This window comes from Rhinolophus sinicus, chromosome 14 (genome assembly GCF_057876585.1).
Source record: "Rhinolophus sinicus isolate RSI-liver-muscle chromosome 14, RSI-T2T, whole genome shotgun sequence".
Taxonomy (NCBI): domain Eukaryota; kingdom Metazoa; phylum Chordata; class Mammalia; order Chiroptera; family Rhinolophidae; genus Rhinolophus; species Rhinolophus sinicus.
Window position 1 is genome coordinate 129,940,897 of NC_142514.1, and position 24,224 is coordinate 129,965,120.

General features: G+C 39.9%; 1 protein-coding gene and 1 pseudogene across 3 annotated transcripts in view; one reads left to right on the forward strand and one right to left on the reverse strand.

Moving 5' to 3' along the window:
- Positions 1–9: 9 nt before the first annotated feature.
- On the forward strand, positions 10–20,407 carry LOC109451408 (N-alpha-acetyltransferase 10 pseudogene; annotated as a pseudogene). The gene is made up of 3 exons (XR_016018726.1): positions 10–149; positions 714–833; positions 17,055–20,407. The product of XR_016018726.1 is annotated as an N-alpha-acetyltransferase 10 pseudogene (transcript).
- Positions 20,408–20,829: 422 nt separating this feature from the next.
- The window catches only part of EED (embryonic ectoderm development), a 29,717-nt gene continuing 26,322 nt past the window's right edge, over positions 20,830–24,224 (reverse strand). For both annotated transcript variants that reach the window (XM_019739631.3, XM_019739630.3), the window contains 3 exons: positions 22,375–22,533; positions 21,568–21,641; positions 20,830–21,162 (listed from right to left, as the gene is read on the reverse strand). In XM_019739631.3, the coding sequence (XP_019595190.1) occupies positions 21,036–21,162; positions 21,568–21,641; positions 22,375–22,533 (360 nt within the window). In that variant the 3' untranslated portion in view covers positions 20,830–21,035. The remainder of the gene's footprint in view (positions 21,163–21,567; positions 21,642–22,374; positions 22,534–24,224) is intronic.

Here is a 24,224-nt window from a genome sequence, read left to right on the forward strand (position 1 = left end):
AAGTCCCAGAGGGCCCTGCGCGAGTTTCCGGGAGGACTTGTTGGGATTGATAATAGGAATCCCTATTCTGAATCCAGTGCTGGGAGATGTTTCTCCTAGTGCGCTTTAACAATCATCACTTCACTAGATCCTTACAAAAGCACTGTAAGGTAGGTATTATTATCTCCATTTTGTAGTAGAGGAAATTGCCCAGAGTGACCAATCCCAAATCTTTACACAGCACTAAGGGTTGGAGCGTGAACCCAAGTTCTGATCCAAATTAAGGGTTCTTTCTGCTACACAGTAACTCAGAATTACTAATTTTTAGCCAGCTATTTTGTATTGTAGTTCTTTCCAGCTTCACATAGCTCCATCACTTACTCTGTTTCCCCGAAAATAAGACCGAGACAGACTATCAGCTCTAATGCATCTTTTTGAGCAAAAATTAATATAAAACCTGGTCTTACATTATATAAGAGCTGGTATTATTATATTATATATTATATTGTACTATATTATATATTATATTATTTATTATATTATACCGGGTCTTACAGTAAAGTAAGACCGGGTCTTATATTAATTTTTGTTCCAAAAGAAGCATTAGAGCTGATTGTCCAGCTAGGTCTTATTTTCGGGGAAACATGGTATTTCCTGTAACACCATAAGCAAGTTATATATTTGTGCTATAATATCCGCATTTGTAAAATAATACTAATGTGCCTTTCTCCTAGAGATGCTGTGAGGATTAAATGACTATACTGGAGGTGCCAAAAAAATGTGTAGAGGTGGACAATTTGGTCAACGTTGCTCATGCAGTAGTTTGCCGTCATCAGAAGTGTCTGGACGCTGAGGTAACCACTTTGAACACCTCTTGTAATTGCAGAAGTCAAATGTGACTTGTATTTATCTTTTGTTATTGGTATATATTGAGTATTACAATTTTAATAGTTTTTTGCTTTCTTAAAATGTGTATACATTTTTTTTTGGGGGGGTCATCCTCTGTATATACAAAATACTTAGAATAGAGCCTGGCAGTGCTTAATTAATTGGGTTTTATTGTAAAATGTCTTTATTTTTTTCTATTGTCATTTTCAGAAAAGGGTCATAGGAAATTAAAAACAATAGTCAAAACAACTGGAATTAAGTACTGATTGCCACCAATAGTCATTGTACTTTTCAGCGCTTCAATTCCCTTTCCTTTTCTATAGGAAGGTAGGATATCTCCTCCAGGAGGGTCTCTGCCCAGCCTGAAATACCAGAGTTTAGTAAACCAGCCATCAACAGGTCTGTCCTCCCAGCCTCAGGTTATAGGTAGAAGATAAGAATGTTTGGAACAGTCCTCTGGCCTCCCCTCTGGCTCCATAAACTTGCACCACCTATCTTATCTCAGATACTCCTTTGAAATAGCCAACCCAAAGATGAAGAGATAGAAGAGGATCTTTTAACCAATATCTCCAACTTTCGACCTAAAATGTCCCAGAACTTTCAGAATAAAAAGGCCATTCATGATAAGACCATTTCATGAGAGGCAAACTGCCTGGCTTCAGAGCCCATGTCTCATTTATTAGCTATATAATCTTAGGCAAGTTAAACTAATATTTCCATGCCTCCTTTTCCCCACCTGTAAAATGGGATAAGTTTCTGCATCACAAGGTTGTTATGAAGGTTCTTACATGTAAAGTATGAAATAGTAGCCAGAATATAGCTCAATAAAATGTTAGTTTAGTACCTTTAGCATTATACATTTCCTGACTAATTTTCCATATATTCATCCCACCTGGTACCCTGTGAAATAATAAGAAATGATATATAACTCTCTGTCCCTGTTCCTGACACAGGGCCCCTAAAACCCTTGTAAATTCCTAAGTGATAAGAGTACTAGGAGCATCTTTTGTTCTGAGTCTACTCTGGGTGGCTCCTAGATAGCTCCTAGATGGGGTCTGGTCACTAAAAGACCAACCCTTGATTAGCAGATTGAGCTTCAGCCCCATCCCCCATTTTCCAGAGGGGGGAGAGAGGCTGGAAATGGAGTTAATTGATTATGCCTACATGAGGAAGACTCCATAAAATCCCAATAGTATGGGATTTGGAGAGCTTCCAGGTTGAAGACATTCATGAACCAGAAAGGTGATGGACCCCAGCTCTGAGAGGACAGAAGCTCCTGCACTTGGGACCCTCCCAGACCTCACCCTATGTATCCCTTCATCTGGTCGTTCATCTATATATTTTAGTATATCGTTTAATAAACTGGAAACGTAAATGTTTCCTTGAATTCTGTGAGCTGTTATAGTAAATAATCTAATTCAAGCCGGAGGAGGTCATGGGAACTTCCTATTTGTAGCCATGTTGGACAGAAGTTGGGGGTAATCTGGGGCCCTACTACTTGCAGTTGGCATCTGAAGTGGGGGGCAGTCTTGTAGGACTGAGCTCCTAGCCTGTCTCCAAGTGGGTAGTGTTAGAATTGAGTTAAATTACGGGACATTCAGCTGGTGTCATAGAATTGCTTAGCGTGGAAACAAAACCATCTGGTGTCAGAAGTGTTGTAAATGTGGTAGCAGTATAAAAGTAAAGGGGAAACATGGGAGCAAAAACAGGTTTATTTCCTTTACATACCCTAACCATACTTTTGGCTCTCTTAGCAACACATACTTTTCAACCTTTCTCTGCTTATGTAACTTGTTTTGTCTGCCTGTAATATTCATGGCAATTTCTTACACATTGTCCCAACTGAGTTGAATATTTTCTTTTTCTTTTTTTTGCCCTTTTTCTGCCTCCTTACACCACTCCAGTTCAAGCCGTTGTTGCTCAGTCTAGTTGTGTAGGACACAGCTCCCTGGCCCATGCTGGTATTATGAGCTTTGCGCTCCCCCCAGCTGAGGCAGTCAGTCACCAGTCGTTGGTCGGCCTTACAGGCAGCCCATGGCAGCTCTCGCCAGCTGCCAGCCACGCACACTGGCCACCGGCGCTCCTGGAAGCACAACGTAGCCCACGGCAGCCTGCAGCAGCCCACGCTGACCTCGGGCTGTTCATGGCAGTCCAGCTCCAGGGAAAGCCGTTGTTCACAGTCTTAGCTATAGAGGGCGCAGCTCACTGGCCCATGTGGGAATCAACCTGCGACCTCAGCGTTAGGAGCACAGTGCTCCAACTACCTGAGCCACTGGGCCGGCCCCTTGAATATTTTCTTCAGGAAGATTTCCATGATCTATCTGATAATTAGTCATTCCTTCTCTTTCTTTTTTTTAGGGTTTTTGAAATTAAATTTATTGGGGTGACATTGGTCAATGAAATTATACAGATTTCAAGTGTATAATTCAGTAATCCATCATCTATATATTGCATTGTGTGCTCACCACCCAAAATCAAATCTCCCTCCATCACCATATATTTGACCCCCTTTACCCTCTTTACCTTCCACTCTCCCCCTTTACCCTCTGTAACCACTAAACTGTTGTCTGTGTCTGTGACTTTTTGCTTGTTTATCTTGTTCGTTACTTGCTTTCAGTTTTATATTCCACATATGGGTGAAAACATAGGGTTCTTGACGTTGTCTGTCTCTTATTTCACTTAGCATGATGCTCTCAAAATCAATCCATGTTGTTAGAAATAGCAGTATTTAATCGTTTCTTATGGCTGAATGATAGTCCATTATATATATATATATATATATATATATATATATATATATATATGTATGAAAAGATGCTCAACTTCAATAGCTATTAGGGAAATGCAAATCAGAACCACAATTAGACACCACATCACACCTGTTAGAATGGGTATTATCAACAAGACAAATAATAAGCATTGGAGAGGTTGTGGAGAAAATGGAACCCTCATACATGGCTGATGAAAATGTAAATTGGAGGATCTAATACCTGTCCTGCTCAAACTCTTCCAAAAAATTGAAAAAGAGACAATACTCCCTAACTCATTTTTTGAGACCAACGTTACCCTGATACCAAAATCTGTAAGGATAACACAAAAAAAAGAAAATTATAGACCAATATCTCTGATGAACACAGATGCAAAAATCATTTAAAAAATTCTAGCAAATCAAATCCAACAAGGCAGAAAAACAGACACACAGATCAATGGAATAGAATTGAGAACGCAGAAATAAACCCACATAAATATGAACAGGTAATTTTTGACAAAGAAGCAAAAAACATACAATGGAGAAAAGACAGCCTCTTCAATAAATGGTACTGGCAGAATTGGAAAGCCACGGGCAAAAGAATGAAACTGGACTGCTATCTGTCACCATGTACCAAAATTAATTCAAATGGGTCAAAGACCTAAGCATAAGACCTGAAACAATAAACTGCATAGAAGAAAATATAGGTACTAAACTTACGGACCTTGGGTTCAAAGAGCATTTCATGAATTTGACTCCAAAGGCAAGGGAAGTAAAAGCTGAAATAAGTGAATGGGACTATATCAAACTTAAAAGCTTCTGCACAGCAAAAGAAACCATCGACAAAATAAAGAGGCAACCAACTGAATGGGAGAAGATTTTTGTAAACAGCACCTCCAATACGGGCTCCAATAATATCCAAAATATACAAGGAACTCATACAACTCAACAACAACAACAACAACAAAAAACAACCCAATTGAAAAATAGGCAGAGGACCTGAAGAGACATTTCTCCAAAGAGGACATACAAATGGCCAATAGACATATGAAAAAATGTTCAACATCACTAATCATCAGAGAAATGCAAATAAAAACCACAATGAGATATCACTCACCCCTGTTAGAATGGCTATCATCAACAAGACAAATAGTAACAAGTGCTGTAGAGGCTGTGGAGAAAAGGAACCCTCACACTGTTGGTGGGAATGCAGATTGGTGCAGTCGCTATGGAAGACAGTGTGGAGATTCCTCAAAAAATTACGAATAGAATTACCGTATGACCCAGCAATCCCTCTCCTGGGTATCTACCAAAAAATCTGAAAACATTTATCCATAAATGTTTATCCAATTTTCATTGCAGCTTTATTTATGATGGCCAAGACATGAAAACAACCAAAATGTCCTTCGATAGATGAATGGATAAAGAAGTTGTGGTTTATATACACAATGGAATACTATTCGGCGGTAAGAAAAGATGAAATAGTACCATTTGTGACAACATGGAAGGATCTTGAGATTATAATGTTAAGGGAAATAAGTCAGACAGAAAAAGTAGAGAACCATATGATTTCACTGATATGTGTTATATAAAACTGAAAACAACAAAAGAACAAGAAAAACAAATGAAGAAACAAAAACTCAGATATAGACAATAGTTTAGGGGTTACTAGATGGGAGGGGGGGCAGGCGGCTCTAGAAAAGGGTAAATGGGGTCTAATATATGGTGATGGAAAGAGAACTGACTCTGGGTGGTGAACACACAATGTGAGATATACATAATGTAGTAAAGAATTGTACACCGAAATCTATGTAACTTTGCTAACGATTGTTACCCCAATAAACTTTAAAAAAAGAAATGTGAATTGGTATAGCCACCGTAGAAAACAGTATGGAGTTTCCACAAAAAATTAAGAATAGAATTTTCATATGACCCAGCATTCTCTCTTCTGGGTATCTACCAAAAAAAATCTGAAAACATGTATCCCTAAAGATAAATCTACACCTGTGTTCACTGCAGCATTATTCGTCATAGCCAAGACATGAAAACAACCAAAGTGTCCTTTGATAGATAATTGGATAAACAAGATGCGGTGCATAGTCATTCCTTCTCTTATACAGCAGTCGTTTTTTTGTTTGTTTGTTTCTGTTTTAAAGATTTTATTGGGGAAGGGGAACAGGACTTTATTGGGGAACTGTGTACTTCCAGGATTTTTTCCAAGTCAAGTTGTTGTCCTTTCAATTGTAGTTGTGGAGGGTGCAGCTCAGCTCCAGGTCCAGTTGCCGTTGTTAGTTGCAGGCAGCACAGCCCCACCATCCCTTGCAGGAATCGAACTTGTAATCTTCTGGTTGAGAGGATGCACTCCAACCAACTGAGCCATCTGGGAGCTCAGCGGCAGCTCAGCTCAAGGTGCCGTGTTCAATCTTAGTTGCAGGGGGAAGAGCCCACCATCCCTTGGCAGGATTCGAGGAGTCGAAGCGGCAACCTTGTGGTTGAGAGCCCACTGGCCCATGTGGGAATCGAACCGGCAGCCTTTGGCATTAGGAGCATGGAGGTCCAACCGACTGAGTACACCGGGCCGGCCCCTACAACAGTCTTATTTAATGGATTGAGGGCTGGCTAGCTTAGAAACTTTTTAAAAAAATTATAACTATAGTAGCTGTTTATTAATTGTCTCAATCTTTGTTATGTGGGATTTGAGCTTTTTCTCCATTTTGCTGGTGAACTGTCTAGTTCTAGGTTGGACAAAGAATTAGAGGCAGTGAGTTTAGTAACCTAAAGGGCAGAACTAGATACAATGTATAAAAGTGAATAAAAATGTTTCAGAGAAAGAAAATGTTTTCTGTAATCAGAGCTCTGAAATAAGACTAGACAGACATGGGATAGTGAATTCTCCCATTCACATTTATATTTTAGCTAAAATCCTCTTATAACGCTAAGGAAATTAATCGAAAACCTGAGGAAAATGGCCTAGGACCTCAAATGTACCTGCCAACTTTATGCTTCCATGAAGAAAGAACAAATCGTACTTCAATTTTGACCAGGAGATTACTTCTGAATTCTGATTTTAGCTCTTTCATTAACTAGCTTAGGGATGAAGTAATTTATTTGATCATTTTGGGCATTAGGTTTATACAGTTCTAAAATGAAGGCATTGAATTCTGATTTCAAGAGAGCAAAAATATTTCTTCTCTTTTTCTAAAGAAAATTTTCCTTTCAAAAACAAGGAGAACAATGGGATTTATAGATGATGTAATACAGAATTGTACACCTGAAATCTATGTAATTTTACTAGCAATTGTCACCTCAATAAATTTAATAAAAAAAACAAAAAAAACAAAAAAAAAGGAGAACAAGAAATAGAAACACTAACTCCATCTTCTTTGAAATAGGCGAGATCTATAACTCCAAATCACAAAGATATCAATGGAAAGTGGATAGAAAAAAGGCAAGTGACTTAGCAGAGCACAGGAAGATTAAACTCAGGTACCTATCCAGAAAGAGAATAAATACCAGAGAAGCTCAGGAATTAGAGATACCAGGGGCCACAGAAGGCAGAGGTACTGCAGTAGACCGAAAATAGACTGATTGCTTAAAATCTATGTGAGATTTTATATCTGTCCCTCAGGGCAGAGGGGGTGTGGGGGGTGGGGAGAATTGAATAGGAGTGTTCCCAGGCACTAGTAAACCAGATAGTGAGAAAAGTGATTGTGGGACAAGACCATCATGTGCAAATTATGTCCTCAATAAGGGTGCCCAAGTGAGAGAGGAGCATTTGTCTCACCAAGTCAAACACACCAATGTAGGACTGTGTCCACCTAAAGGGGGGGTGGCTTTTTCTAAAACATCCACTTAAAGGGTAGGATATGCCATTTTCTATATCATCCATGTAGAGAGAGATATCCTTTACTAATTCATCCATAGGGGAGGAGGGTCACTTTTTAAGGAGCATTTAAAAATCTGATACCCTTTCATGATTAAAAAACATTCAACAAACTAGAAATAGAATGGAACTTTCTCAACCTGATAAAGAGCATCTACAAAAATCCCACAGCTAACATACTTAATGTTGAAAGACTGAGTGCTTTCCTCCTAACATCAGGAACAAAACAAAGATGTCTGCTCTAGCCACGTCTATTTTACATGAACTGGAGATTCCAGCCAAAGCAATTAGGTAAGAAAAAGAAATAAAAGGCATCCAGATTGTCAATTAAGAAGTAAAACAATCTATTTGTGACATGATCTTGTATATAGAAAATCCTAATGTACCCACTAGAAAAATATTAGAACTAATAAACAAGTTTGCTGAGGTTGCAGGATACAAGATCAATATACAAAATTCAATTGTATTGCTAAACACTTGCAATGAGCAATCCAAAAATGAAATTAAGAAGACAATTCCATTTATAAGAGCAGCAAGAAGAATAAAATACTTAGGAATAAATTTAACAAAAAAAGTGTAAAACTGGGGCCGGCCCAGTGGCTCAGGCGGTTAGAGCTCCATGCTCCTAACTCCAAAGGCTGCAGGTTCGATTCCCACATGGGCCAGTGGACTCTCAACCACAAGGTTGCCAGTTCAATTCCTTGAGTCCCGCAAGGGATGGTGGGCTCTGCCCCCTGCAACTAAGATTGAACACGGCAACTTGAGCTGAGCTGCCTCCCAAATGTCTCAGTTGTTGGTTGGAGCGCGGGCTCTCAACCACAAGGTTGCCAGTTCGATTCCTTGACTCCCTCAAGGGATGGTGGGCAGTGCCCCCTGCAACTAAAATTGAACACGGCACCTTGAGCTGAGCTGCCGCTGAGCTCCCAGATAGCTCAGTTGGTTGGAGTGCGTCCTCTCAACCACAAGGTTGCTGGTTCGACTCCCGCAAGGGATGGTGGGCTATGCCCCCTAAAACTAGAAATGGCAACTTGACTTGGAGCTGAGCTGCGCCCTCCACAACTAAGAATGAAAGGACAACTTGAAGCTGAATGGCACCCTCCACAACTAAGATGGAAAGGACAACAACTTGACTTGGAAAAAAGGCTTGGAAGTACACACTGTTCCCCAATAAAGTCCTGTTCCCCTTCCCCAATAAATAATAAATAAATAAAAAGTGTAAAACTTATACTATGCAAACTACAAAACATAAGAAGTTAAAGATCTAAATAAATGGAAAACATCCCGTGTTCATGGGTCAGCAGACTTGATACTGGAAAGATGGCAATATTCCCTAAATTAGTCTATAGATTGAACACAATCGCGATCAGAATCCCAGCTGCCTTTGTTACAGAAATTGACAACTTGATATTAAAATTTATAAGGAATTGCAAGACACCAAGAAAAGCCAGAACAATCTTGGGAAAGAAAAAAAACTGGATTAACACTTACCAATTTCAAAACTTACTGCAAAATGAGCTAAATAAATTGGAGATGTTTTATTATGCAGTGAAAGCTAACTTTTATGTAGTTCCTTCACAATCTGTGATTACTTTATTTTCCTTTCCTATAAGAAATACTGGTAGTTATCTATTTAATATCCACTTCCCCACTTCTTGTTAACAGAACCCCAATTTTATTCAGGAATCCATCCCTCCTCCATGAGACTCAGGAGCCCCAGAGGAAGCCCCTGCTTAATCTAATCAACAATTTTCCATTCCCTTTGCTGTGATTGGTTTAGGATTAGCCCCATAACCCAATTCTGGTCAATGAAACCTGAGAGAAAATCTACTGGGGGATTCTAGGAAAGGTTTCTTCATATTAAGAAAGTTACACAAAGAGATGATCACTTTCTCCCTCTGTACATTGACGTACCTGAAAGTGACACCTGGAGTTTTAGCAACCATCTTGAAACTTCAGAGAACAATCTGAGATAAAAGCCAGCACAACCAGGAAGGCAGAACAAAGAGATGGAAATAACTTGTCTTTTTTTTTTTTTTATACTAGTTTCAGATGTACCACATACTGGGTAGACCTTTATATAATTTATGAGGTGATTCCCCCCAATTAGCCTAGTACACACCTGGCACTATACATAGTTGTTGCAACATTATTGACTATATTCTCTATACTATACTTTGCATCCCCATGACTATTTTGTAATTACTAATTTGTATTTCTTAATCCCTTCACCTTTTTCACCCAGCTCCACAACCACCCTCCACTCTGGAAACCATCATTTTGTTCTCTATCTGTGAGTCTGTTTCTATTTTATTTATTTTGTTCTTTAGATTCCACTTATAAGTGAAATCATATGGTATTTGTCTTTCTGTCTGACTTACTTCACTTAGCATAATACCCTCTAGGTCCATCCGTGTTGTCCCAAATGGTGAGACGTCATTCCTTTTTATGGCCAAGTAATATTCCTTTATATATACGAGTGTATATAAATTTCTTTACCCAGTCAGCTATTGATGGGCACTTGGGTTGCTTCCATATCTTGACAATGCTGCAATGAACATAGGGTGTTTATATCTTCTCGAATTAGTGTTTTGGAATTAGTTCTATTTTTAATTTTTTGAGGAAATTCCAAAATGATTTCTATAGTGGCTGCACCAATTTGCAGTCTCACCAGTGGTGCACAAGGGATCCCTTTTGTCCACATCCTCACCAACACTTGTTGTTTCTTGATTTATTGATGATGGCCATCCTGACAGGTGTGAAGTAATATCTCATTGTGGTTTTAATTTGCATTTCTCTGATAATTAGTGACATTGAGCATCTTTTAATATGTCTCTTGGCCATGTGTGTATTTTAACTTGAGTCTTTTTAATGTGCTGTTGAACCAACCAGCCCCGAAACATGTCTTACCTCTGTACTTATGGTTATGCAAGATAATATATTTGTCAATTGCTTCAGCCAATTTTAATTGGCTGTTGTTACTTACAGCTGGTGTTATATATAATTAACACAACTCTCATTAGAATATAAGCTCCAGGAGAGCAAGGAACATGTCTGTTTTGTTTACCATTATATTTCCAGTCTAGCCCAGCATGTGCCCCCTAGTAAGCATTTAATAGTTACTTGCTGAGTAAAATATATTAATAATTATTTATTAAGTACATATGCAGTTGACACTTGACTGGACAATCTAAATATCTAATTAGGGAGCCTGACTACTCTCAACTATGAGCCCTTCAAGAATAGGACTCTATCTTTGCTCCCCAGTACCCTGCATACGGTAGATCTCTACACGTTTGTTAAATACATGTTCTATGTCACAGAATTTTACCAATTCTCCGGCTATGGGTGCACACAACCAAGTGTTCTGGGCTCTAGGAACTGTCCTTTATCAGTTCATGAGCCTCTTTTTGGCTGCTTTCCCCTCCATTTTCCCCACTTGGAGCCAAAGACCACAGCAGTGCCTATGGGGAGCTCAGCAGAAGGGAATTTTTCATTTTCAGAACCTCAGTGACTATCCTGTCCCAGCTTCCAGCACCTGTTAGAGAGGGCTGAGAACATGCTGCCATCATCAGAGGAAGTTCTCTTTAGGTCAAGGTCAGACAAAGGTTTTCTGTAGAAGGCCACATAGTAAATATTTTAGGCTTTCTGGGCCATAAGGTCTCTGTCCTGTCATGCCCTTGTAACACCAAGAACTGTGGAACCAACCACAACTGTGGAACCTACTCTACCTCTGTACTTCTGGTTAGGGAAGGTGATATCTATATTCCTGTATTGCTTAAGCCAGTTTTAGCTGGCTTTATTGTCACTTATAGCTGAAGATATAATTAACACAACCCACAACTAGAATATATGCTCCAAGAGGACAGGAAACTTAATAAGTAGATACATAAAAGAATAAGTGAAAGAATGGTTATGACTATGTTCCAAAAAAACGTATTAACAAGAATAGACAGCTGGCCAGGTTTGGCTAAGCCCTGCTTTTAGGAGAATAAGGGGCTAAGGCCGTGGTTTTCATACGTTTAGGTGCATCAGAATCACCTGTAGAGCATGTCAAACTACTGATGGCTGGGCTCACCTAAGTTTCTGATTCAGTAAGTCTAGACTAGGGACCAAGAATTTTAATTTCTAAGACGTTGTGGTTGTCTAATAAAATACGTAATGATCCATATGTCTTAAATCTGAATTTCAAATAATTGGTGAATCGTTTTTAATTATAAGTAATGTCCCAACTACTGCATTATTTATTATCTGCCATTCAGATTTAATTTGATGTCTTGTATTTTATTTGCCGAGTCTGGCAGCCCTAGACAAGTTCCCAGGTAATGCTGATGCTGCAGTGTAAGTACTCGCCTAAAAAATTTGGCATTTGAATTCACCCATTTCTCACAGATTAAGGCGCTTAGGCAATGCATCTTTGCTGGGTTTTTTTGGAAGGGTCCTAGTAAAAACATGCTTAACGTAATTGTAAGTTGGGTGATAGAAACGCCTGAAACTTAAGTGTGACCATATCTGAGATGACCCTTAAAGGATGTGAACAGTGAGTTTTCCTCATTGGTCAGAAGAGATAATAACCTTCTTTGCAGATCATTAGAATTAAATGAGATCAGCACCTGGAATTGTTCAGAAACACTTAGAACCATTGGCCTTTATATTAATACATATAGGAGGTTTGTTAGTTCAGAGGTCTTGAGTGGAGTGAAATAAATACCCACTACCCCAACTTAAGAATCTGAACCACTCAGTCTGTATATATGAACATGTACCGACTTCATTCACAAAAGGATTTTTTGCCTAGATACTTTAAATACGAATTACTTTTCAATAATTACTTATGTATTATGCACTTATGATGTATGAGCTTTTTTCCAGGCTCTAGAGATAAAGCAAGGAATAAGGAAGTTCAGGTCCCTTTCTCTCACAGAGTTGACATTCATTGTTTGTCTGGGGGTACATATGATTGGGCATTCATCTGAGGAGTTACTGGACTGCATGTTGTCAGGTATTTCCTTATGACACGTAAACTTTGTTATATATTACTATGATTATAAACATGGGCCCCGGAGTTAGAAATTAGTTCAAATCTCAGCCCTGCCACTATGACACTGGACAAGTTACTTAAAAACTTTAGTCCTCAGATTCTTTATCTGTAAAATGGGGATAATAATTTGTTTTTCATGGGATTGTTGAATGACAAATAAAATAACTTATACAAGGAACTTCGCACAGTACAAGGTAGGGAGTAAAACAGTTAGTACTCATCTAATAATACAGCTAAACAGCTACTCTTGTTGAAAATTCAGTGTTTCTCAAAATGTGACCCCTGGGACAGCAGCATCAACAGACCTAGGAACTTGTTAAAATACAAATTCTCTGGCCCCATTCCAAACCTACTGCATCAGACACTGTCTTATGGGGCACAGCAGTGTGTGATTTAACAAGCCTTCCAGATGATGTTAAAATTTGGAGAACACTCGTCATGCAGGGAGTCACGCAGGGTCTCTGGTCCCGCCCCCCGCATAAGAACGCAGGACATGGTGAAGCCAAAAAGGAACACCCACGGAGCCGTAGATAGGGGCGTCATACCCTATAGTCTCGCTGGCTGCTGGGTTGGAGACACAGGAAACAGGAGCCACACAATCCGCAACCTGCCAACCTCTCCTCTGCCAACCAACATCACTTGCTAGCTGCAATCCACCATGCTAACTGCAATCCGCTCTTGCTAGCTCAGCCACCATCTTCTTGGTAATGCTGATGTTGCATTGTAAGCCAATGGCTCACTGGTTACAGCTGACAGCCAAGTAGCCACAGCTGATGGCCATCCAATCACAGTTGATGGCCATTTATTACCCGAGCCAGCAACTTTCCACGTGAGGCCGAGAGCTTGGAAACTGCACTCCTGGCTCTATTCCCATAACACTGCTAAAGAACACATAAGAGGCTAGACTCTGTGTGTGCTAGGGGCTAAAAATATCAAGACCAATAAGGTGAAAATCTTCCTTGTTTTCCCAGGACAGCTCTACAGAAGGGAGTAGACCTAGTTGTGTTCATCTCTCTATACACACACATGCAGAGTCCATACTACCTGAAACTCATCAGAAATTCACTTAAGCAAAGATGTTTTAGCTTATTTTTAGTTCTTTCAACATTTCGTTGAATGCCTACTATGGTATGAACCAGTGTATTAAACACTGGAATTCAAAAAATAAGGACAGGCTCTATGTCTCAGGCTCTATGTTTCAAGAGCTATTAGTCTGGCACTGATTTTTATAGCATAGGAAAAGAAACCACAATACTGCATGCATGCATTTCAGTGGGATGCTAAAATGAGCAGGTTCAACCAGAGATACTAAGAAGGAAAGTGGGAGAGAGGCAGTAACTCAGAAAGGTGGAAACTCTTTTCAGAGGACAAACTTTTAACTGAGCCCCTATAAGGTGCTTACAGAAAGCAGCCTGACTACCTGGAAAACCTCTGCCAGGGAGGCAGCTTGGCAGGAGCTGGTCTCTTTGCTCTACCAGAGGAAGGAGACAGGGGCATCAGCCAGTGAGGGACCCCAGACAGGAAGAAGAGAGAGACTCCAGGCTACGTGGGGCCTTGAACAGTTCCTGTCAAGTCCCAGTCTATTTGCAGTTGTCTCTCGTGGATGTCCTGGTGTTGGATATGGGCCAGAAGACTAGAGAGGAAAGCCACAGAGAGGAGCCCTGGCAGGAAGCGGAATCTGGCCCAGATCTAGGCCCTGGGACAGAATGCTAAATCCCAGACACAAGGTGATTTGACAGCAGAAGTATTAACAATTATCCACCACTCCCACCAGTAGCCTTGAACATGAGTTTGGGAGGCACTGGTTAGCCAGAGTGTGAAAGTTTGAAATGACTGTGGAAAGTTGTGCTGCTTGGGCTAAAATAAACTTAATCTGTCCATCAGAATCATCAGGGAAAACTTAAAAAAAAAATACTGAATTTCAAATCTCTCAGGTTGGGACTCAGATATCTGCCTTATGCTCCCTAAATAATTCTGGTGCACTCACTTTTCTACAGACCAACATTTGGAAACCATTGCCATGTCACAGGTTTATCCAGGTGCCTAAGTAATGCAATGCTTTGCACACCTGGCCAATGAAATGTATAAATAAGTGATTCTCTCCTGTCTACTAGCTCACATTTTAAGGCAACAATAAGAAATTATTATTTTGGAAGGCCCTTCACAAAGGGTTTTGACCTCCGAGAGTTACAAATACTGTCGCAGCCAGTTTTACTCAAGAATTTGAAGAAAACAATGCAGAATGCCTACATAGGTTGCTAACCAGAACTGGGATTATTAAGCCTTGACTCCCAATCAATCTTTCAGAGAGATAAAGCAAACCCTTTTTTTAATGCAAAATTTTAGTTTAAAAAGTAACTTTGCATCAAATTAAAAAATCAAATCATCGCAATTCAGTACTATACATTTCTCACAAACTGATTTTCTGACAACTTACAATCAAACAGTTCTAGAATTAAATGCAAATACACACTCCCTCACTCATTACACAAAACAGAACAGAAGTCACCCAACTTTTTACACTTCACATCAGCCTGGGGTAAATGAAGCAAGGACAGGTGGAATGACTGTGCTTTCATTCATCAGAAAGTCTTGTTCTGCATCAGAAAATAACCGCAAAATCCTAAGATTGTTTTTGAAATTAACCAGTTCAATTCCAAAGTGATAGTCATTTTCTACAAATTATAACAGGGGAAACCCACAGGCGATAAATGAAAGTAGGGGAAGTTACAAGCCTTACAGTGTTAGAGCTAAGTTCTGTGGTTAGAGACCACACAGCATTTTTTACATAAGCTTGTATTTCTGAAAGTCCTGTTCCCAGTCTTTTTGGTAAAAAGCCCTCTAGACTCATATCCCCTAGATCAGTGTTTCAAATTGCAGGTTGAGATCCATGATTGGGTTGTGAAATCAATTTAGTGAGTCACAACTGCATTACCAAAAAAAAAAAAAGAGAGAGCGAATCACAGCATACATCAAATGGTACGTGTATTCTTTCATGGAATTTGTTTTGTTTCAGTTCTGTATATATATGTGAAATTGGGATATATGTAGTCTATTTCTTACTGTGGGTTGCATTTTTTTTAAGTTTAAAAATTACTGTCCTAGATGATACCTCATCCAAGCTTGAAGATGCAGTTAAGCGGAATGACTCTCCCCTTTGCCTCAAATGAGCATTTTAATTCTTTAAGCATTTCTGAACAAGGTGGCGGCCGTTAGTTCTTTAGACCTCCACCCTTCTCAGGCTACGGCTTAACAAAAACAATTACAAAATCACCCAATTTCTATCCAGTCATTTTTCCAATGTTCTATAGGATGATACACCCAAAGCCACATCCCAGCCTTTTCTTAGCCCATTTTATTTCCTTCCGAATGCTCTGAGACTTCATCGTCCTTTCCTCTGCAACAGCAACCATCCCACTTCCTGTGCCTCATAGATTTCAGGTTCAGGTTTCCTCTCCACAGTGTACAATATGGATCCCAGCTTCTCCCCTATTTCCCATCGCTGAAACAAACACTAAATTGTTATTTTTTGGCGGGGGCAGATGTGGGGAGAAGGGGATGTAGAGAACTGTTCGATTTATTTTACTTAAACCAAAGAAACCAAGATAGAGCCAGAAAGAGACTGATAACAAGACTAAACAGTTTGGAAATCAGAACCTATCAACAGAGATGTCAGTGCCAGACGGAGCAGCTGGGAAAAGGGAGGCACAGGACCTCAGGTCAGCCGCAGGCAGGGTCAGCTGCAAGGGTACGTGCCCTGTGCAGCTCTACAGGGCACTGAACTGAGAGACTCCATGCTTGGTTTAATGCTCTGCTGCTTCCAACTCGACATTGTTAACAATGTTGTATTTTGTACGCCAAGTGCAGTGAGACAATGCAGCATGTGTGTTAATAGAGGGGACGTGTGCAACATGTATGTCTGCTGTTCCCTGACTTTCTATTCACATATTAGCATTTGTGATTCCCCGTGAGCACAGAATTCCACCGGACCCATAACGTGTGGAATTCTCAGTAAGACCCCAAAGAAGTAAGGAGTGTTACATCTAGAACTGAGTAGGGAAGGGTGCTGACAGCCCCACGAGGCCATGCTTTCAGCTTTAACCAGAACTTGGTTTAAACAAAGACAGGGCCAGGGAACCTTATTCTTGCTTATGTTACTTCCTTGTATTAGCTGACCACTGACGCTAAAAATGACATAGAAAGGAAAGATAAGGCAACTGATAGTTTTTCCTTTCAGATTGCCCTTACACATCAGTTAGTCAAATGCAGAGAATGTTGGTAGAAGGTGGAGTATCAAAAAGTGAAATAAACAGTTGTTACTTTTATCCAGTATTGCCACTGTACTGATAAGAACAAAATACACATGAATGTAGAAGCGTCAAAATACCAATTATGTAGTAATTTCAATAATTCCGCATAGAGTGAAATGCTTTTGTTTGCACTGCAAATCGTCATTATACAATATGATGAATGGTAAAATCCATGCTAATATGAAATTTTAACTTTTCTTTACTTAGAATGGCATTAAGAAACAAATTTGAAAATACCACGACAAGTTGAGAACGAAATCACATAAGGCCCCTCTCCGCGAGCCTGGACCCAGCCCTGGCCCCGCCGCCCAGGCGTCACGTTGGAGCGAGTGGCCACTGCTGACTGCGCGTTCAGGACCCACTGGGAGCCCGGAGTCCCGCTGCCGTTATGAATATCCGCAATGCGAGGCCAGAGGACCTGATGAACATGCAATACTGCAACCTCCTCTGCCTGCCAGAGAACTACCAGATGAAATACTACTTCTACCACGGCCTCTCCTGGCCCCAGCTCTCTTACATCGCTGAAGATGAGAACGGCAAGACGGTGGGGTACGTCCTGGCCAAAATGGAAGAGGACCCAGATGACGTGCCCCACGGACATATCACCTCACTGGCTGTGAAGCGTTCCCACCGGCGCCTCGGCCTGGCTCAGAAGCTGATGGACCAGGCCTCCCGAGCCATGATCGAGAACTTCAATGCCAAATACGTCTCCCTGCATGTCAGGAAGAGTAACAGGGCCGCCCTGCACCTCTATTCCAACACCCTCAACTTTCAGATCAGCGAAGTGGAGCCCAAATACTATGCAGATGGGGAAGATGCATATGCAATGAAGCGGGATCTCACCCAGATGGCTGATGAGCTGAGGCGGCACCTGGAGCTGAAAGAGAAGGGCAGGCACACAGTGCTGGGCTCCATTGAGAACAAGGCGGAGAGCAACGGCAGCTCACTCCCAAGCTCAGAAGAGGCCTGTCGTGCGGAGAAGGGCCTGGCTGCTGAGGACAGTGGTGGTGACAGCAAGGACCTCAGCGAGACCACTGAGAGCAGCGACGTGAAGGACAGCTCAGAGGCCCCCGACTCGGCCTCCTAGAGCTGGCGAGTACTCCTCTCTCCACCCTGGCCTGCCCACCCCATTCTCACCCCTCAAGGTTTCACCCAGTGGCCTGGGGGGGGAAAATCACAGAAGGAAAAAGCTTTATATTTCAGTGACTTTAATGGCACCTTTTTCCTGCTTTTTAAACAAGAGGCTTGCATGTTCACGTTGCACTGGGCCCTGCAACTTATGAAGCTGGCCCCGTCTTCAGGTCTAGAAACAGGACCAGTAGCCTCCTGTTCCTCTTGAACTCCTGTCCTTTTCTTTCCTAGAGCTGGGTGTGGGGTCCAGGAAGCACAGGGAGCTGGAGACTTCATTCTGAAATCCAGACAAGAATCCTGAGTGTGCTTTACCCAGCTCTGGCATGTATCGTGACTGTGGACTTTGGGGGCAGTAAGCATGAGCTTGGCCTGCATGGGCAAACGTCACGGTGTTGACCCCTCCACTTGGAGGCTGGAGGTCCTGGTGAGCTAAGTTTGCACTTTGAAAAGTGCCCTCACTAACCAAAGTACAATTGTAATCCAGAAAAGCAAATGGACCCCATGATGTGGTAAATGGAGAACTCATGACTTACCACAGCACTAAATACCGGTGAATAAAAGAGCGAGTCTGGATCAAGCATCAGGCCCTGGGGAGACCCACACGATCAGAATGCCCATCTTTGGTTCCCATTGTTGAAGAAACAAATCCACCCAGGGACTCCCACATTATTGTCCTTCAAATTGTGCTGTGGGCAGCCTTGGAAAACCCTGCTGTGCTGGTGAGCACCTGGCCTCACCACAAGAAGCTACAATAGGGATGACACATTTGGCCCTTTGTCCAGCTTCAAGTAAACTGTGGAGGCTTTTTCTCAGGACATGATAAAGATCAGGGTGAAGTTCTGGGCTTGGTAGAGACTGAAGAGACTGACATTTTAGTGGCTATGATTGCACTGGAAGTGGGAGGAAAGGTGACGGTAAGGGAGATGCCGGAACCACAAACGATCTCCTAATTCTGTAATACATATATACCCACATGGTGCTCTTAGCTATCACGATAGCAAGTAAAGTTTCTCCCAATATTACATTTCATTTTGTTCTGGATCTCCAGTTAAATGTATTAGACCTTTTCCTCCTATCCTCTATAGTTCTTAACTCCTTGTATTCTCCATTTTCTCAGTTCTCTATGCCACATTCTAAGTCTTAGGATTTCTTCCAGTTCACTGATCTCTACTCATCAGCCTCTAATCTTGTCTAACCTACCCACTGAGTTTATCTCAACAATCGTATTTTTTCATTTCTAAAAGTTCTATTTTTCAAATCCTAGCCAGTCTTGGTAGTCTCTTGCTGCTCGCTCATTGCCATGTTTTAAGCATTTCATTTATTGAGCACCTACTATGTGCAAGGCACTGTTCTAGGTGCTGGGGTTGTATGTGAAACAAAAACAAAGTACACCTTCTTAAACCCTACATCCCAGTGGGAGAAATACAACAAACCGAAACAAGTTAATTATGCAGTATATTAGGTGATAATTGAAATGGAGAATAAGGAATGATGGGGTACATTTTTAAATGAGGCTTTTAAAATATTCTCTAATTCCAAACTCTGAAGTCTTTGGTGGTTTTAGTATATTATTGTTTCATCTCAGGACAGCTTGTTTCATTGTTTATCTCGTGATCTTTATAGGCTATTTGTTTGACCTAAATTTTCAGTAATCTTAGGGCCCCCTTAAGGGTTGTTTTAATAGCTAATAACCACAACGGGTTAGCAAACTATAGTTTGGGGGCTGACTATGGCCCACTGCTTGTTTTTATTAGTTTTATTGGAACACAGCTGAGCCCATTCCTTTACATATTGTGGCTACTTTCACACTAAAGTAGTAGAGTTGAGTTGATGTGACAGACTGTATGGCTCACAAAGCTTAAATATTTACTACTTGCAGTTTACAGAAAAAGTTTGCTGACTTCTGTCTACAGATATACACAGGAACTAAAAACCAAACTGAAATGGGAACACACTGTTGGAGCAAGTGAATCTGGTACAACCTTAATAAAAATACCCTTTCACTCAGTAACTAATTCTGACAAATGTGCCTAAGGAAATAAGCTGAAAGGTACACAAAGATTTGCATACTGGCTGTTAAAATATTATTTATAATAGCAAAAACCAAAAAGGTAATAATGGTATAGTCAAGGAAATATATGGAAAGATTTATAGAAAAAGTCTTATGAATCTAAAAACTTGACAAAATTCAGTCTTTTGTATTTTACACTGGCCCTCCTCATTTTACCTACCTTATCTTTATGATTCACCCAGGTTTACTTCATTCCCTCTGCTTCAGGTTAACCCCTCCACGTCATCTTGGGTCCTAACTCTTTTGGGATTTATCTAGTCGTTTAGATCTCGATTTCATTTTTGTTACTGCTTCCTGTCCATTAGTATAAGCTAAACATCCTATGTTTGGAACAAAATAACCAACTACTCTCAACCCTACATGACTCTGCAATCTTATTTCTCTTAACCAATACCCTTCTAGAAAAGGATAAAAGAACTCACTGTATGAACATACTCCCCATTTCCATTTTTCTTTTTCTATTTTTTGGGTTTTCTTTCATTTTTCAACTCATTACATTTAAAAGTTTCTATGTCCTATCCTCCCTTGCTCTAATGATAGTATTTCCACTAAGATTACTTAGTGGCCAAGTTGTAAATTGGATGGCAATATTTTTAACTGTAAAAATAGGTTATTGAAACACTGTTACAGTGCTGCAAAATTTTGAACATAATTACTTATCACATTATATAGCTTTCTCCAGTTCAGCGAATTACAAAAATGATCATTACAGAAAGAAAAGCATAATGTTATTACCTTCAACGTTTGTTTTCATCACAATAAACTAAAATAACACGTGGCTTTATAAAAATAAATTTTTATTAAAAGCAGTAGAGTCTGAGCAGGAGACAGTACAAAGAGTGTAAACAATGTAAACATCACTACATTCAGCTCAGCCTGATTGAATGCTGAAAGACAACTCTAAATGCTCTATGTGCCCTTACTAGCGAGATACATTAATTCTATTGTACACAGAAAACGCACTAATTTTTTTAGGAAAAAGGATTTTATCGAAGTCTGTCCCAACGCCAAATACTGGCATCATCACAAACAGCTATAAGAATGCTGCTATCCCTGCTAAAACTGGTTTGTCGAATAGCAGCCGCACATTTTTGATGAGTCAGCGTTGTACACCTAGGGAGAAAACATAAGAGGTTAAATATCACACAGACACAATGTTGTCAGTATCTAACTTAAAACAATATACGTATTAGAAATGAATAGCTATTACAAGACATAGAGAAAGCATCTGAAACCAGGATATACTTCACTAAGAGCTCAATCTCAAAATTTCATAAAATTTGGGTATATTTTAAATTCAAGAAGGACTGTATAAAAAGAGAAATAACTTGTTACCAAGGTACTCGTGGAAAACAATTATTAGAACAAAAAAGAAATGCTTTAAAATACTCTGAGACATGTAAATGTTACAAATGATTTAAAGATGGCATTGCAAGCATCAATTATTTCCTCCACATTTGGCATAACATTTTGGGGAAAAAAGGCAGAAATTATGAACAGGAATTTCTAAATACTTACTTGGCCTTATGAGGATCTTCTACTTCTAAATCCCAAACATAAAGTTTGCCAACCTGATTGCCCAATGCAAGCATCTGTATAAACATATTTTTAAAAACACCAAATTATTAAAATAAGCTATAAAGGTTTCAAGCAATCCTAAAACATCTTTCTTATTTCGAAAAAACTTCAGCTCTAGCCTCTGGCTATGCTCTTGATTATTTCTTGGCATCTTATATTTCTGTTTTGTAAATGGGGATACAAAGCAACCAATGCTTCACAGTTGTCTTGAGTAAACTAAGAAAGCATTTTGTGAATTTATGAAAGTCTTTACAATTTACACTATTAGCATGTACACCTTATTCTGCCTTACAGACAACTGTAGCAAAAGCTATAGAAAGCCCTTCCAAAGCTTTCTTATAAACACCCAGGTAATTTGTTACCACAAAATCCTAACATCATTATTTCTTTAAAATTTTACATAACTAGTATTTTATCTCTATCTCCATATGATTTTTTTCGAAGCTTTTCTAGGAAAAAGCCACATAAAAATATTAACACTCTAATTACCAAATCATTATATCTTAGTAACATATGTTGTGGAAAGTAAACACCTAACTGCCACCAACGACACCTGTCACCTTCATTTAGAATAAGCACTGCAGATGGTGTGCAGAGCCACCAGGGTAGAACAAATATCATCAAAGGCCGAAGCAAGTAATACAAAACAGTAGATTCTTAAAGGAAAGAGAACACAAATGCACAGCAAACTAAAATTACCATGGGTTTTATAAGTCAAATAATTTCAAAAAGTGAAAAAGTTGCTACCTTTTGCCAGAAATCCATAGAAAACCTCATGTACCAAATGTCACACTGGCTGTAATCAAATCGCCCAAGAATAGTCACATTAGACTCACTGGGCTTAATTTTATCTATATCATCTTCCATTTTGCCAGGTTTCCAGCATACTATGGCGTTTTCACAAGACTTTAAAAAAAGAAAGACACGAGAAAAAAAGAAGTATTACTTGTAATTATAAATATTGAAACAAAGCTTTTTCTCTACCATTTCAGAATTGACAGCTCGTAGAATCTGCTTATCCATCTACTCAGTTATATACATTACATTTATATTTACAGTCACTGTCTACACGAGGACCGGAAGTCTGATTATCAACAGATTTTGACAATACAAAACTATTACATTGTCTGGAGACCATTCATTTTGAAAGTCACAATTTCTCTTACAAACCACACCAAATTCAGCTCTGGATACTTTAGCATCCAGAGACTAGAAGTGTTTTATAGCAAAAGTAAAATTACATTGTATTAGAACACAGAGCTCTTTGATATGGCCCCTGCTTACTTTACTAGTTTCATCTTTCCCCATCCAGCTGCTCATTCCACTTCTAACCCTACATGATTCCCTTTATCTGGATAACTATTAATCCTTCATCCCTGGTGTCTGTGCTACATGGTAGGTGCTCACTAGATGTCACAGGAAAGCTAACAAATTCACAGAAAGGGCCTTTGAGATCAGACTATATAGATGAAAAAGCAGTGGTTTAACATTAAAACATTGATATGGGACTGAAATAGGCTGAGCTATACTGTACCTTCCCTGTCCTCTAAAATCAAAATCTTTGCACACATTCTACTTAAGCACCAAGTGGTAAAGAATACAATGGAAGAAAATTTGCAAAACCGCATCCATATTCCTGTGCAGGCTAGTGGTTTGCCAGGTAAGGCACATTTGGCAATGTGTCTGGCCTCTACTGAATACAGGCCAGAGATGCTGCTGAACACCTTATGATGCACAGGACTGAAAATTCCTGGTGTAGGTGAAGAGTGCCTCCTGAAGTTTCACAGGACACAGCCTACACAGCCACATGTGGCAGCCCTGTGGGGTTCACTGGCCTTTAAGCAGCCGAACAATAGAGCCACAGAGGAAGATTGGGGGACAACACTCTCCCCACCCCCTAAACACTGACAGACTATTGTGGGGGGTTTCTACCTGGGATCTCACATGCTTTTCTTCTTCTCTGCCTTTTTCAAATCATATAAATTTCCAGGCCTATATGTTATACAAGTTCTTTACTGTGAAATACCTTCGAGATCACCTAGTCTGAAGACTCTTAACTAAGTGTACAATTAAATCCATAGCCTGTAGTTTTCTCAACTCATCTTGGCCCCCACATCCTACTGAATTAGAATCTCTGAGAAAGGAGGCTGGAACAGAATTGTAAAATAGTTGTTCAAGTGCTTGTTACTGACTATAATCGTAATGTATCCTTAATTAGTAGAGTCGCCTCATGGAGAACTACAGCCTAGGTAGGTAAAAAGAATTTACCCACACTAAAGGATAACTGCACTCGTTATCATCTAGAAAGCCTTTTAAATCACCAATTCTTAGGTCCTTGTGCCAGATTTAGAATCTCTGGGGGTAAGGTCTAACAATCTATTTTTACAACGTTCTCCCAATGATTCTGATGCAGAGCCAGACTTGAGACCACCAATATAGTCCATTCAGTTCAGCTTCCCACCTAAAATGCAGAAACCCTTTCTATCATCTGATTAAGTTCTAAGAACAGAAATTTTAGAGCTTTTTTATTTATGCTTCCAAAACGACGAAATAGATGTTCTTTTCCTTATTTGTCCCACTAAGTACAGCTTAACAGT